The sequence below is a fragment of the Caloenas nicobarica genome, chromosome 17 (genome assembly GCF_036013445.1).
Source record: "Caloenas nicobarica isolate bCalNic1 chromosome 17, bCalNic1.hap1, whole genome shotgun sequence".
Taxonomy (NCBI): Eukaryota; Metazoa; Chordata; class Aves; order Columbiformes; family Columbidae; genus Caloenas; species Caloenas nicobarica.
This window is the reverse complement of record NC_088261.1, coordinates 2,708,848-2,722,622: the sequence shown is the minus strand read 5'-3', so window position 1 is coordinate 2,722,622 and position 13,775 is coordinate 2,708,848. Positions and strand designations below refer to the sequence as shown.

General features: G+C 39.5%; 1 protein-coding gene across 2 annotated transcripts in view; it reads left to right on the top strand.

Moving 5' to 3' along the window:
• MED13 (mediator complex subunit 13) overlaps positions 1–13,775 on the top strand; it is a 52,085-nt gene that overhangs the window by 22,326 nt on the left and 15,984 nt on the right. Inside the window, exons 4-15 of one of the 2 annotated variants that reach the window (XM_065646931.1) lie at positions 910–1,055; positions 2,139–2,336; positions 3,234–3,428; positions 3,970–4,132; positions 4,444–4,554; positions 5,478–6,161; positions 9,128–9,344; positions 10,264–10,348; positions 10,625–10,746; positions 11,919–12,009; positions 12,183–12,397; positions 12,866–13,041. In XM_065646931.1, coding sequence (XP_065503003.1) covers positions 910–1,055; positions 2,139–2,336; positions 3,234–3,428; positions 3,970–4,132; positions 4,444–4,554; positions 5,478–6,161; positions 9,128–9,344; positions 10,264–10,348; positions 10,625–10,746; positions 11,919–12,009; positions 12,183–12,397; positions 12,866–13,041 — 2,403 coding nt within the window. Of the gene's footprint in view, positions 1–909; positions 1,056–2,138; positions 2,337–3,233; positions 3,429–3,969; positions 4,133–4,443; positions 4,555–5,477; positions 6,162–9,127; positions 9,345–10,263; positions 10,349–10,624; positions 10,747–11,918; positions 12,010–12,182; positions 12,398–12,844; positions 13,042–13,775 lie in introns of both variants that reach the window. The other variant, XM_065646929.1, reaches the window with a different exon arrangement.

The following is a 13,775-nucleotide window of genomic DNA, read 5'->3' as shown; positions in this document are numbered from 1 at the left end:
TAACTTGTGGCTGACATAAATGAAAATTACTGTGCTTGTACAACTTCTTTAAAAAGAAAAAAAAAGAATATTTGTCAGATGGAACTGGGTATGAAGACATGCTGCTTCTGCAGCATCCTGGCAGGGATCTGGTTATTTTGTCTTCCTGCTCAATTCATGCTCTTTAATTAAAATCAGTAAAACATATTTCACATAAACGACTGAATTGATTTGGATGCAACGTAAAATATTTTGATAGTTGTACTTGCAGGGGTTCATCTCTGTTTTTGTAACAAAACAACAGCTAGCAGAGCTGCAGAATTGGGAAGTCTCTGAAGCGTGATCTGGGGAGGTAGATGATTTCATGGAGCTGCTAACTAGTAACTGTGGACAGCACAGTGAAAACAGCATTTAATTCAGAGTTATATGAAGGAAGTGTGTTTATTGTTGGAGTGTGTTTTAAATAAGTGACTTGTTGGCCTAATATTAAACATAAATCTTAAAATACAAGTTCTGCTTAGTGGAACTGTGACAGGATAACCTAGATATGACCTCATTGAAACTAATATATGTTCAGAAATGTTGGTATATTTTAAATAATATATAAGATATAGAAGTATGAAGTTTATAGTTTTCACTGTCTTGCAAAAATTGTGATTTAAATTTCCTTCAGACTTCGAAATACAAAGCATCAGTCTAAAGAGATCGGCAACTTAGTGTCTTGTTTTTTAACTGATCGATCTTTGGTTTTGTCTCTACTGCTGCAATACATTGTAATTGCTCCAAGGGAACGTCTGTTTAGCATTTTCTTGCTATTTAGGTAGGAGGGATATTTGATTACTTCATTAATGAACATTTTTGCCCTCAAACTAGTGAGCAAGCCATCAGCTTCTTTTAAATTGTATACTTAGGATTTTTTTTTCTCCGCAGTGAGCACTTGTCCTGCTCATTCACCTTCTTCTTGCACGGAGACAGCAACGTCTGCACCAGCGTGGAGATCAGCCAGCACCAGCCTGTGTACCTGCTCAGCGAGGAACACCTCACTCTTGCCCAGCAGTCCAACAGCCCCTTTCAAGGTAGAGTTTGCCCGTCAGTAGTGAATATTGAAATAAATCAATCCTTTGAGTTGCTCAGAATGAGGACTTGTGGCACAGACTGGAAGCGGGAGCAGAGGCGTTGTCTGGTTTGCATTGGTTACGCGTTCTCCCCAAATGTCCCCTGTCTTGACACAGACAGAAGCCAGTTGGTGTGTCTCAGCTCTTCTGCAGGTGGATTATTTCCATATTCGCCCCTTGGCATGTAGCCAAATAATTTGTCTTCACGGCACAAACTTAATTTCCAAGTACCGTCCTATTGGTGACTTAAACATTTTCCTTTTTCAACGTGTTTTATAACAGCCATGTATCTTCATCAACGCCTCTTTTAGAAATCAATTTCTGATGCAACATACTTAACCTATTCACTCCCGCTGCTCCTTTTTATTTGGCTCTTCCTTGCCTGTACATTCCTTTGGTTCCAGCGGCAGATGCAGTCTACGCTCTCCAAGACAAAGGAGCGATGGGGCCTGAGTCTGGTCAGTGGGCTGTTTGATCTCTCGCTGTCTCAGACACGCTCGTGTTCAGCAGAGAAATCGGTTCTCCTGCATGACCACACACTGCCCTTGTTTATTAATGCTTAGTGTCCAAACCTGCTTTTTTTGACTGCAATTTAGCAGCAGCTGTGCTTTCCCAATGTGGACAAGACTAAACATGAAACAGATGACTTCCCTGTATATACATGGTTGTTGTAACTGGACCAAGTGGAATGGAAGGATGAGGAAGCGCCTTAACGTTGTCAGAATTTGAAATAGTGTTTCTTTATCCCACCTGTGTGTTAGAGATTCTTTGGTAGCCAAGATGGAAACTTGCTTGTTGCTTAATTAGATTAATTTGGAATTGTTATTGTGGTACCTGGATTCTTACAGTACATGTACATTTAACAATGTGTGTCTATTACCAAGAACTTGTGCAGTATAGTAAAAAGTGATCAGGGTGCATTCTGACTTACTGATGGTACATTGTTTGATTGGTGTGGCTGAAGTAACAGTAATGCTATTTCAGTGGAGAAGAGAGAGGTTTCTTTAGATTCCATCTCCAGTGTATTTTTATTTATCTTTTCAGTTATTCTGAGTCCCTTTGGTTTAAATGGCACGCTCACAGGGCAGTCATTCAAGCTTTCTGATTCATCGACAAAAAAGCTTATTGGTGAATGGAAACAATTCTATCCTGTCACATCTAACTTGAAGGAGGGATCTGAGGAAAAACAGGAAGAAATGGATTGGGAGGATGATTCTTTAGCTGCTGTTGAAGTCCTTGTTGGTGAGTGCTCTGACTACCTTTTACTTACTGAAATAAACTGGCCGATTAGGTCTGCAAAATTCTGAACACAAAAGTGACCCTGTTTTATTCTTTTAGCAACTATTTGCAACCCCTCTTGGTCTTTTGTTTTTCTGCTTAATGCTCAGGCCTGTCTAAAGTGAGCTGTGCTTGAAGTGGGTTTTGCAGACCTATTAGTAGGAGGTATCTTTATGTGCCCTGAGAAGCAAGATTGTTTTAAAAATAAATAAATAAAAATCCAAACCCCCTAGACTATCACTGTTGACATCTGAGATGCATCAAAAGCACGTTGTGCTGTTTCAAACAGAACAGACGTGCCTTTCAGGGATGTCTTCAAAAACCACAATCCTGGAGAACTTGATGTACTCAGGCACTGCATTTATCTGCTGCTGTTCCTAAAACCTCCGCCCCTGGGACGCAGCAGTTTGTTCCTCTGCTGTGGGCTACTGACATTTGATTTGCCAGCTAATGTAATCACTTCTCTGTAATGAGTGTTCAAGCTTGTGTTGCAGTGATGGCTGGAGACCCTGATGATGGGGAGGGGAGTATTGTCAGTCTTGTGTGATACTAAAAAGTATGTTCTCAGTCGTCTTTATAAAATAAAATGATAGAAGCAAGTAGTAGCATGTAGATGCCAGGGCTGTCTCTGCCTGTATATATAAAGCCCTTTTTATTCCTTCACCCAAATCTTCTATATAAAGCAAATCATAAAGCAATGATGAGGGTGATAACAAAGATGTTTTTTTCCAAGAATAATGCTTTAGTAGGTAGAAAGAGTAGGTAAAGTTCTGAGTGACCGGTAAACCACTCCATTTGTTGATAATGTTAAATGCAAGTTTTTGGTAAACACCTGTAAAATGGACTTGCTCGGTTTTTCAGCTGGTGTGCGAATGGTGTACCCGGCGTGCTTCGTTCTGGTCCCGCAGACAGACATCCCTGCTCCCAGTACTGTCGGGGCATCTCACTGTTCAACTACTTGCTTGGGTGTCCACCAAGTGCCTCCTTCCACCAGAGACCCTGCCATGTCCTCAGTGACCCTGACGCCACCCACATCCCCAGAGGAAGTTCAAACAGGTAGAAGAAAATCAGCTTCTGCGTGTAGAAGATAGTTTTGACGGCTTCTCCTTTTAAATCTAGCAGTGTTTGGAAAGGATTCAGATGTTCTCTGTACAACTGACTTATAACTAAAGAAATGTGATTTTTGGTTACAAGTTTGTTGTAGTAAAACCAATTTTTATATTTCAATTGTGGGCAAAACTAACTTTTTTGAAAAATAATACTGTTAAATTTGCTAACATCTTTGCTCAGGTTGTCCCGATGTACGAGCAATGTTGTTTTCTTTTTCAGGTCTATAGTTTCTTGGAAGATAAAGAATAGCCAGCCCAGTTGTAACATAAACATATATGGTGCATGCTTTTTTCCCTATCAGAGGGAACCATGTTATAATAATGAACTACTATGCCTAAATTTTCTATTTGTGTTTATTTCATAACATTGACTTAAGAAGATGCTTTTCTTCCTAAGATACTCCTGTGAGGGTTGAATTGGAGCCATAGTGGTTGTGAGTGTTATCACCTCATCTCCTAAAACTATTTCCTCTGGTGCTGCTTTTCAGTTGATGCTCAATCTGCCCAGAAATGGGTGAAGTTTTCTTCAGTTTCTGATGGATTAATCTCTGACAGTACTAGCCATCATGGTGGCAAAATCCCTAGAAAGCTCGCCAACCAAGTGGTGGACAGGGTTTGGCAAGAATGCAATATGAACAGAGCACAGAACAAGTACGTACTCATTTTGTGACATTAAGAAACCCCATGGTTGGTATCTTGTGTGTTTGTTGTAGAAAGTAGTTTTGTTAAAGATGCTGTGACTGCTAGTAGAAGGTGCTTTACTTATAGTCATAAAACGTTTTAAATGAGTTAATTTGTTCCTGACTAGTAGTCTGTTTAAGTCTCAGTGTAGTATGTTAGTAAAAGGCTATTTATAATTTCTTTACTGAATCCTGTGTCACAAAGCTGCTCTTGAGGTTTGATAGAAGATAAGGAAAGAACATATGTTGATCCCTAATAACTCTCCCGATATTGAATCATAGGAGGAAGTATTCTGCTACATCGAATGGTTTGTGTGATGAAGAGACAGCTGACAAAGTAGCATCCTGGGATTTTGTTGAAGCCACGCAGAGGACAAATTGCAATTGTTCAAGGTACAGGACTTGGCAAACCTGCCGTCCAACAATGTACGTTGAGGTTGAAGTGCTCAGGAGAGGCCTTGCAATGACTGCTTTAGGAGTGATTAAGCAATAGCTGCTCGTAGGAAAGCTGTCCCAAAACTTTTATCCTGTGTCCTTACTGTCATTGTAGGTCTTGAAACTCTGCCCAGGAAGACAATGCAGAGTCTTTATTCAAGTGAATCATCTGAGTGAACCTACAGGCAGTTCAGTAACAATTCCTTGGGCTGGAATTCCTTGGACCTGTATATTGTTAGAAACTATCTCATTGGCAACTTTGTGGGGCTGCAACTGAAAGGGAACACCTATTTATTTGGGAATTAAGAACATTTTCTAGGAGACTGTGGCACTGGCCTTGAAGGGAGAGAGTTGTTAATGAACAGCAAGATGACACAAGGGTTTTTTCATACATAGGACTGAGCTTGGCTTCTAGATTTTTTGGTGTTAATTTTCTGCTCCTTAGCCCATAGAGACTTGGACAGCACTATTGGTTAGTATCGATGCTTGAATTCAAGAAGTCGTTCACTAATTCGTATGTTGTTCTACTGATTCATCAGTGTTGGCAGAAGTTAGAAGTGACAATGTGTTCATGTGACTATCTATTTCTGTTAAAAGCAGTTACAAAATATTGTCTTCAGTTCTGAGGATTAGGTGCATGTTTGGCTCATAGGACAGCTTGTCCATTTTTTATTTAATGGTATTCGAAAATCTTGCAGTGCTACTCAAGTCATTCAAATTAAGTTATGGTCAGAAAGATGCAGCTTCACTTCAGTCTGTTTCAGACTTTTATAATTGGCTGTTTAATGGCTTAAAAGCTGGTTCTTATCTAGTGAAAACGAACGTGATAGACTTATTTGAAAGATTAATGTGGAGTATTTTTCCCTATATTAATTCTGCAGGCACAAAAATCTCAAACCAAGAAATTCGGGTCAACAGGGGCAGGCACCACCTGTGGGCCAACAACAGCAAGTGGCTCCGAAGCACAAGACAAATGAGAAGCAAGACAAAGGGGATAAGCCACAGAAACGCCCTTTGACTCCTTTTCATCATCGTGTATCTATCAGCGATGATGTTGCCATGGAGGCAGATTCAGCGAGTCAGAGGCTCGTGATGACTGCACCAGACAGTCAAGTGAGATTTTCAAATATCCGAACTAATGATGTAGCAAAGACTCCTCAGATGCATAATGCTGAAATGGCAAATTCACCTCAGCCGCCGCCACTCAGTCCTCACCCGTGTGACGTTGTCGATGAAGGGGTCGCTAAAGCCCCTTCTACTCCTCAGAGTCAACATTTCTACCAGATGCCAACACCAGATCCCTTGGTTCCCACAAAAACAATGGAAGACAGACTCGATGGCTTGTCTCAGCCTTATCCAGCTCCGTTTCCTGAAGTTATAGAGCCTACGATGTATGTTGGTACTGCAGTGAACTTGGAGGAAGATGAAGCTGATACCACTTGGAAGTATTATAAAGTTCCAAAGAAAAAGGATGTGGAATTCTTACCGCCTCAGCTTCCAAATGATAAGTTGAGAGATGATCCAGTAATACCTGCTGGACAGGAAAACGTAACATCAGTTACAGAGTAAGTAGTGTCCGATAGTACAGCAATAGTGTGAGAAGGTGAGGAATCTGAGAGGCCAAAGGCGGTAGTTTCTTGTTATAAGCAAGGTTGTCACTAAAGCATAATGTTGTTCTCATCAGCTTGAGCAATAATGCTGAGTGTGAGCACAACTGGCTGTGCTGTGGACACACAAGAAGGTAATACTGGTGAAATGTGAGTACAAAGCACACTCAGGTGTGTGGTAAGACTTGTCAGCTTCTTCTCATTAGAACTCTGATGTAGCAGATGGCAATGAAGTTTATTTTTCTACTGTAAAATTAATCCGTAGCTGAATTATGCCTATTTAGGACATCAAGTCCACCAAAAAGGAAGAAAAGGGAAATTACTTTCTCATTTTAATATTGGCTTTCTTTTTAGAAAGCAGCGATGGTCTTGGCTGCAGACTTATCCTATTAAAGTTTCTTCTTCCTCAGGTCTCCTGTCACCTTTATTCAGAAGAGCTGCTATTTAAATGGCTGCTGGGAACAATGAGGAAACTAATCTGGTTTCCTGGAAGATGTTAACTTTAATGTAGGCTGCAACTGCTTTAAATATCTGAAATTTACCTTTGGAATAAGTAACAAACTGGTGTTCTTGCACACGGTGCATTGTCTCTGTTTTTGTTCAAAAGGCTTAAGGGTTTGAGGTTATTCTAAGAAACAAGTGACTGGTATGTCTGTTCCTGCTCTTGGGTGGCGTCACATGGGAAACCCTCATTCATTGTACAAAGCTTGTCTGACTTAAGTACTGAGACAGTCAGACGAGATCCTTGTTAGAACCTCAGCCTTTGAGTTCCAGGAAATGTATTTGACAACATTTCTTATTTTATTTTGACTTAAGCTAATACTGTCTTGAAGTAAAGTATGTGTAGTCTATAACTATTTAAAAAAGGTTTTTGTTGAATAAATATAATTTATTTCTGAAAGCTATTGTTATCTAGCACCAAATTTTAAAATGTTCTACTCTGCTGCTGTCTGTTTCAATCAGGATAACGAATTGGTCACTTTTTGGATACTGCCTAAGTTTTGATAAATTATGGAGCCTCGGGAAAGGAGGAAAAGAATAACACTAGTGCTTTTAGTATGAAAACTTACATTTGAGGTCTCTCTTACTGCAGAATGAATCAACATGATTTTCTTTACCAGTTAAAGTACCCCCCCCCACCCCGGCCCCCGATAAGAGCATCACCACTTGGCCTTCTGCATTGTGTCTCCTTTGCTGTCGTTACTGCATAAGAAATTCTTGGTGTCGCCCCCTTTCCCAGCCCGTCTTGCGCGGTGCAGGAGGAGGTTGGCAGGTTGGCCATGGGGAGCAGCGGGTGCTGGCGGGGCTGTTAATAGCGGTGTCAGTTTAACGTGATTGAGACCTGGATGCAGAGGTGACAAACACTGGCTTAGGGTTGTGATTGAGTGATTAAAAAAAAAAACTCGTTTCAAATGCACCCGGAGTTGCCGTTATCAACTCGCTGTTGATTATTTTTGGGCCAAATATATATATATATATATATATATATGTGTGTGTGTGTGTGTGTGTGTGTGTATATATATATATATATTTTTTTTTTTTTCCCTATTTAGGTGAAGTGTGATGAGTATCAAATTAGTGAGGGGTTTTTTTCCCTTATTTTTTTAGGAGTTAGCGTACTTAATTTGTGGTAGGAGAGTTGAAGCAGCTACTCACAAGACTGGAGTTTGAGGTTGATTTTCTGTTTTGGCTCCACTTTGACGTGGCTGCGAGATGAAGTAAATGTGCTGGCGCTGTTGGTCTGTTCTCATACACGTTTTCGTAGCTGTATCTTTTGTGTTCACTGTTTAGGAGTTCACATTAGCTAGTGCATGTCTCAGCTCTTTCAAGATGTGCATTTATAGGATTTTTAGTACTTTTTTTTGGTCTTGAATTCATTTCAGCCAACCAGACAAAGATATGCTCTACTTGAAAAGGTTCTTTTTTTTCTGTTCAAGATATAATCTTTCCTCGTACAGCTTCTAGTTTGATTTAACAACTTACTGAACATGGTTTTTTGGTTTTGTTGGGTTTTTGTGTTTTGTTTGGTTTTGGGTTGGTTGGTTGGTTTTTGGGGGGGTTTTGGTGGGGTTTTTTTGTTGTTGTTTTGGTTGGTTTATTTTTGGGGGGGGGGGGGGGAGGGGGTTGGTTTGTTGTTTGGTTTTGGTTTTTTTTGTTTTTTTCCACTGGAGTATGTGGCTATTAACTTTTCTTCCTCTTTGGTGGTCGAAAATACTAGAATTTGCTGCTTGCTTTCACTGTGTGTTTTTCCTGGTGTTAAAGTCCTTGTTCTTAGAAGGTCGTTCCCGTATTAATTTGTATTGATATAAGTGATATAAATGGACTGCTGTAAACATAGTGGAATTTGTGTGCATTAGTAGTGGTTATTGGGCTTTTTGGATAGCCAGGCTTTGTGTACAACACAGCATTGGTCTGTGTTAGACACAGCCAGGCGTGGGGAGCCTTGCCATACTTTCTACATTTAAATGAATTAAATGGTCAAGAATTAGATTCTTAAAATCGGAAAATTCAGGTTTAATCACTTCTTTCTGATCATTTGATTGAATGTGGATGGGGAATGGCAATGAGTAATTTTTTTAACCTAGTGAGTTTCTTTTAGTGGATATAGTTTAATACATTTGTACTTTATAATAAATGACGGCTATGACCTGGGATAAATTACTAATCTTTATCTGAATTGGCAGTGCTTGAGGAGAGGTGGGCAGAGTGAGTCACACTGCTGTGGCTGACGTGTGCAAGGAGGTTACATTAAATGACTAATGGTTTAATCTTTTTCCCAAAAAGTTTTCTGAAGCTGGGGTGGAAAGGAAGAAAGTGGGAAGGGAAGATGAAGTTGTTCTTGTAAAGGCTGTGTGACAACAGAAATATTTCCACATAATAAATGATAAATAATATTTTGTGATTTTTATTTTCCTTCCGTTCAGATTAATGGTGCAATGTAGGAAACCTTTAAAGGTTTCAGATGAACTGGTGCAACAGTATCAGAGTAAAAACCAATACCTAGCAGCAGTAGCGACAGATGCTGACCAGGAACCCGAAATCGATCCTTATGCCTTTGTTGATGGCGATGTGGAATTCCTGTTTCCTGATAGTAAAAAGGACAGGCAGAACATGGAGAGGGAGGTCGGGAAGAAACACAAGGTGAGTAAAGGAGTGAGGATACAAATGAGCGATGGGATTAAAACAAACTGCTTTAGTCACCAAACAGACTTTAAATCCTTCTCTGTGTATTTAGAAGTACAGTAAATATATATATAAATATATATACTGGCAGAAATGATCAATGAAATTATGCAGCATGATTAACTACACCTGAAAGTTTTTTTTGGTACACTGGTGGTGCTATTGCTGTGGTGTTTATGGCTTATGCTGGGAGAACGCTGCTGGAGCGGAGCAAAAACCAGTCTGGCTTAGTCACCTCTCTAGAAAAGGGTGACAGCGGGTGCTCGGGGAAGGGAGGAGGAACAAGGCGAGTGTGTTGGTCTGCTGGTGTGTGGAAGGGTTTGTGGTTGGGTGAGGTGAACTCTGACTGGTGGCCTGCACAGGGAATTGGATTTGTGTGTGTGCTCTAGCTAGTACCGGCTGTATGAGGCATCTATTAAACCAAAAGCGCACCCTCCAAAAAAGGAGAAAATATAACTGCATTGGGAACTTGTATATGAATTAAATTTGCTTATTAGGGCTAATTGTGTGTTTATGCACTCCCGATATTGAGTTTCATTCAATAACTAGCATAAATAATGTATAGCATTTGATATCAAGTGTTTTTCAATAAGGTGTTGTAGCAAGGATCCACAACTTGCTTTTTAAATTTATCCCCAACACAGAACCTGAGATTTACATTCTTGTTTGTGCTCATCACGAGTGTGTTGTTGGTATTGTCTGTGTTCTGAGCTTCCTTATCCCTGAGCAAGTACCACGAACCAGACCCCCTGACTGCACCTCGCTGAGCTGGAAGGATAATGAGAACCTGATACGGACAAGAATTCGCATAGGGAGATAAAAATGCCCCCCACCTCCCCAGTTAATTTAAAGCAAACTTTTCCACCTTTTTTAATAGGCTGAGGATGGGACATCTAGTGTGACAGTTTTATCCCATGAAGGAGAAGATGCTATGTCTCTATTTAGTCCTTCTGTCAAGCAAGGTAAAGAGGCTTTTTTTTCCTCCTCTTTTAATTGTGCTCTGTTAACGATCTCTTGAATAGTCAATAGATTCTAATAGGCTACTAAGCTTCTACTTTATGGTTTGTATTTCCCTGTCCCTTCAGAACTAGGAATCTGCTTGGAACACAGTTGAAATGAACTGAGAACATTTTTTTAAAAAATTTTTTCTCCAACTGTGGAAATAGTTCTTAAGATGTCTTTGTTTTTGAATGAATATATATTGCCAATGTTTTTGTAATGTTCACTTTTCTTTATAGATGCCCAACGTATTGCTGCTCATGCTCGCACCGCATCAACGAGCCTGTTCCACGAAACAGACTTAGTGGTGTCTTACACTGACCTGGACAATCTCTTCAACTCGGATGAAGATGAATTAACAGTAAGTGATGTGCAAGAGCAATGGCAGCTGCTAGACAAAAAACTGCAAGGAACAAGTATGTCTTTTTGTGGTTTGGGGCATTTTTTTGGCATTTGTAGGAGACGTTGCAAAACATGCGTGTAAGCAAGTGCCTTGGCTCCTCGATAGCAGAAGTACTGTTCTGGTTGACTCACACAATCACATTTTTGAGTCAAACAAGCTTTTATGTCTGTACTATCCAGACAGTATGTGCTTCTTGAATATACCTTTAGTTATAATTTTACAGATTCAACACTGGTACTAGTGCTCTTTTCCTATGGTCTAGGTTCTGTTTAACTAGTCCGCAAAGGTAACACTCAAACAAAACAAAAATTTCTGAAAGAGAAGAGACATCTAAACATGTGGACATTCTGCCAAATAAGCGGCTTCATTGCAGCTGCTATTATCTTGGAACAGTTTCTCTTGCAGTCTCTGATGGCTCTGAATCCATTATCTTTTGTAGTTTCTATTTCAATACTGTTTGTAATCAGTTGTCTTTTCTGAACTGTGCTTTACTCCATGCGTAATCCTAAATCCCCTTACCCAGATAAAATGCCCATCAACTTTAATGGGAGCTGTAGCTGAGTAAGGGCTGACGGATCTCAATAGCCATCAAAGGTCATCGTTATATAAAGCAAGTGTATTTGGTCTTAAACATGAAGGCTCTTATTTTCTGTAAACTTTAGTATTGTCTAAACATTGTAAAATATATTTCTCGTTCTTTTAATTTCAACAGTTTTTTTCCCTGGACCTCTCGTTCCAGGATTTGTCTTTATCTTTTCTGTTCCTGTGGTAACATCAGTAATGTTAGCATGGCTTTGGGAGTGCGTATGGGCTTTTTTGAGAGATTGTGGGCAGCCCTATTTAGCTCTTTTTAATATGTTTGCTAACAGGCTGAGAGTTATTTTATAACTGGTCTTTCATTTTAATAGCATCATGATTTGATGGAAGAGCATTCTTCGAGTTACAAGTATTAAGGGAAAACAAGTGTAACCTGAACTGCTAGCATTCTGATTTATTTTAATTTTTTCTAAATATTATAGAAAGTCTCAGTTTTGTGTGTCCACTGCACATGAAATTTCCTGTTAGCAGGAAATATGAACACGTGTTCATGCCTGAAGTGATTTGATTACAATACTTCTTTTCTTTCTTAGCCCGGCTCCAAAAGAACAGTGAATGGCGCTGATGACAAATCCAACTGCAAAGAGGCAAAAGCAGGAAATCTAGACCCACTGTCATGCATAAGTAAGCTTTATTTTTTCTTTGCTAAACAGAATACTAGGTTTAAACATTTCATTGCTAATACGTTGTGGGAATTTGGAAACATATGCTTCATTTGCCCTACTGCAATTTTAAGACAAAGGAAATACTTCAAAATGCATTCATGCTCTAAAGCTTTACTTCTAATCTGAAATTAGGCACTGCAGATCTACATAAAATGTATCCAACTCCACCTTCATTGGAACAACATATTATGGGATTTTCTCCCATGAACATGAATAATAAGGAGTATGGCAGTATGGACACTACACTTGGAGGAACGGTACTCGAAGGGAATAGCTCCAGTGTGGGAGCTCAGTTCCGAATTGAAGTGGATGAGGGTTTCTGCAGCCCCAAACCTGCTGAAATAAAGGTAGGTAGTGCTGATAGTCCCGATAAACTGAACAATAATCATTAAAACATTTATTACTTAATTCTGAATAGGAACTATGGAAAATCAAGTGCAATTTGTAACTTGGGTCCTGCATTATACTGGGGTAGGTCATACATATTCTAGTAAGTAGTATATAGTATTTTACTACTTATACTTAAGAGTAATACATAATTACCCATTAGTAAGCTGAAGGAATGCGTTTCAGTAATTATAGTTCATTATTTGTTTTGTGTTGGCATATTGCGTTTTGGAGAACCACGAGTGCGAATGATGTGTGTAGAAATCTAACTTTCCCTTTTACAGCTATTATCAAGGTAAAATATCAAAGAAGTACTGCTTGAATTTAGTCACATTTTTTGAGAAGCATTTTAATTGCTGAAGTGATCTAATTTACATGCTGATGCTTTACCATGTCTTAACTTCTAGGATTATTCTTATGTTTATAAGCCTGAGAATTGTCAAGCTTTAGTGGGATGTTCCATGTTTGCACCACTGAAGACACTTCCCAGCCAGTGTCTTCCTCCCATCAAGCTTCCAGAAGAATGCATTTATCGCCAGAGCTGGACTGTGGGCAAGTTGGATTTGCTTCCTCCAGGACCGGCCATGCCGTTCATCAAAGATGGGTATGACCTGTGCCACAAGTGTTTAAGCTCCGTAAGGCAGTCAGTTAGCCACACCATAGGAATTACCCTCCCCCCGCTTTTTTCTTTTTTAATAAACTTGTAATGAGAAATATTTGTGAAGACACACTGTGTTTTTACAACTGACAAGAGGCTTTAAAAAAATCCTTACGATTAAACCTTACTGAAAGAGACTGTCTCTTCATATAGCTTCTTAACTGTGCATACATTTTATTTGTTGTCTCATTTAAAGGTTTCCTGGGGAAGCTTAGTGGTGCAAGTCCAGTTTTAATAAGTAATGAAGATGGTAACAATCAAGATAAATGTAAACTTGGGACTTGCTTTTGCGGTAGTGTTGTAGGTACTGTAAGGGCTTAGTAGGTGGTGCTTCTGTTTCTTAAATTATTTTCTTAAATAGCAGTAATCTCAGATGTACTAGGACTAGGAAACCATTTCCTTTGATTGGAAGCTCTGCCCAGCGTGACATTGCCTGGTAACAGCAGCAGTGCAGGAGGCATTTCTGTGAGCTGCATTTGGTAGTGATGGTCTCGCTGGCAGCTCTTCTGGAAGAAAATATGTATTCCTCTTTCTCTCCTGCATTAGTAGCTGGTATAAATACATAGTCTCCTTGTTGCCTAATCCATTTATTGATAAAATTACAGGAATGTTAAATCTTGGAGTAAATACTGGCATTGCTTTTGTTAGGGTCATTCATGAGCAACATGTTTCCAGGTCTC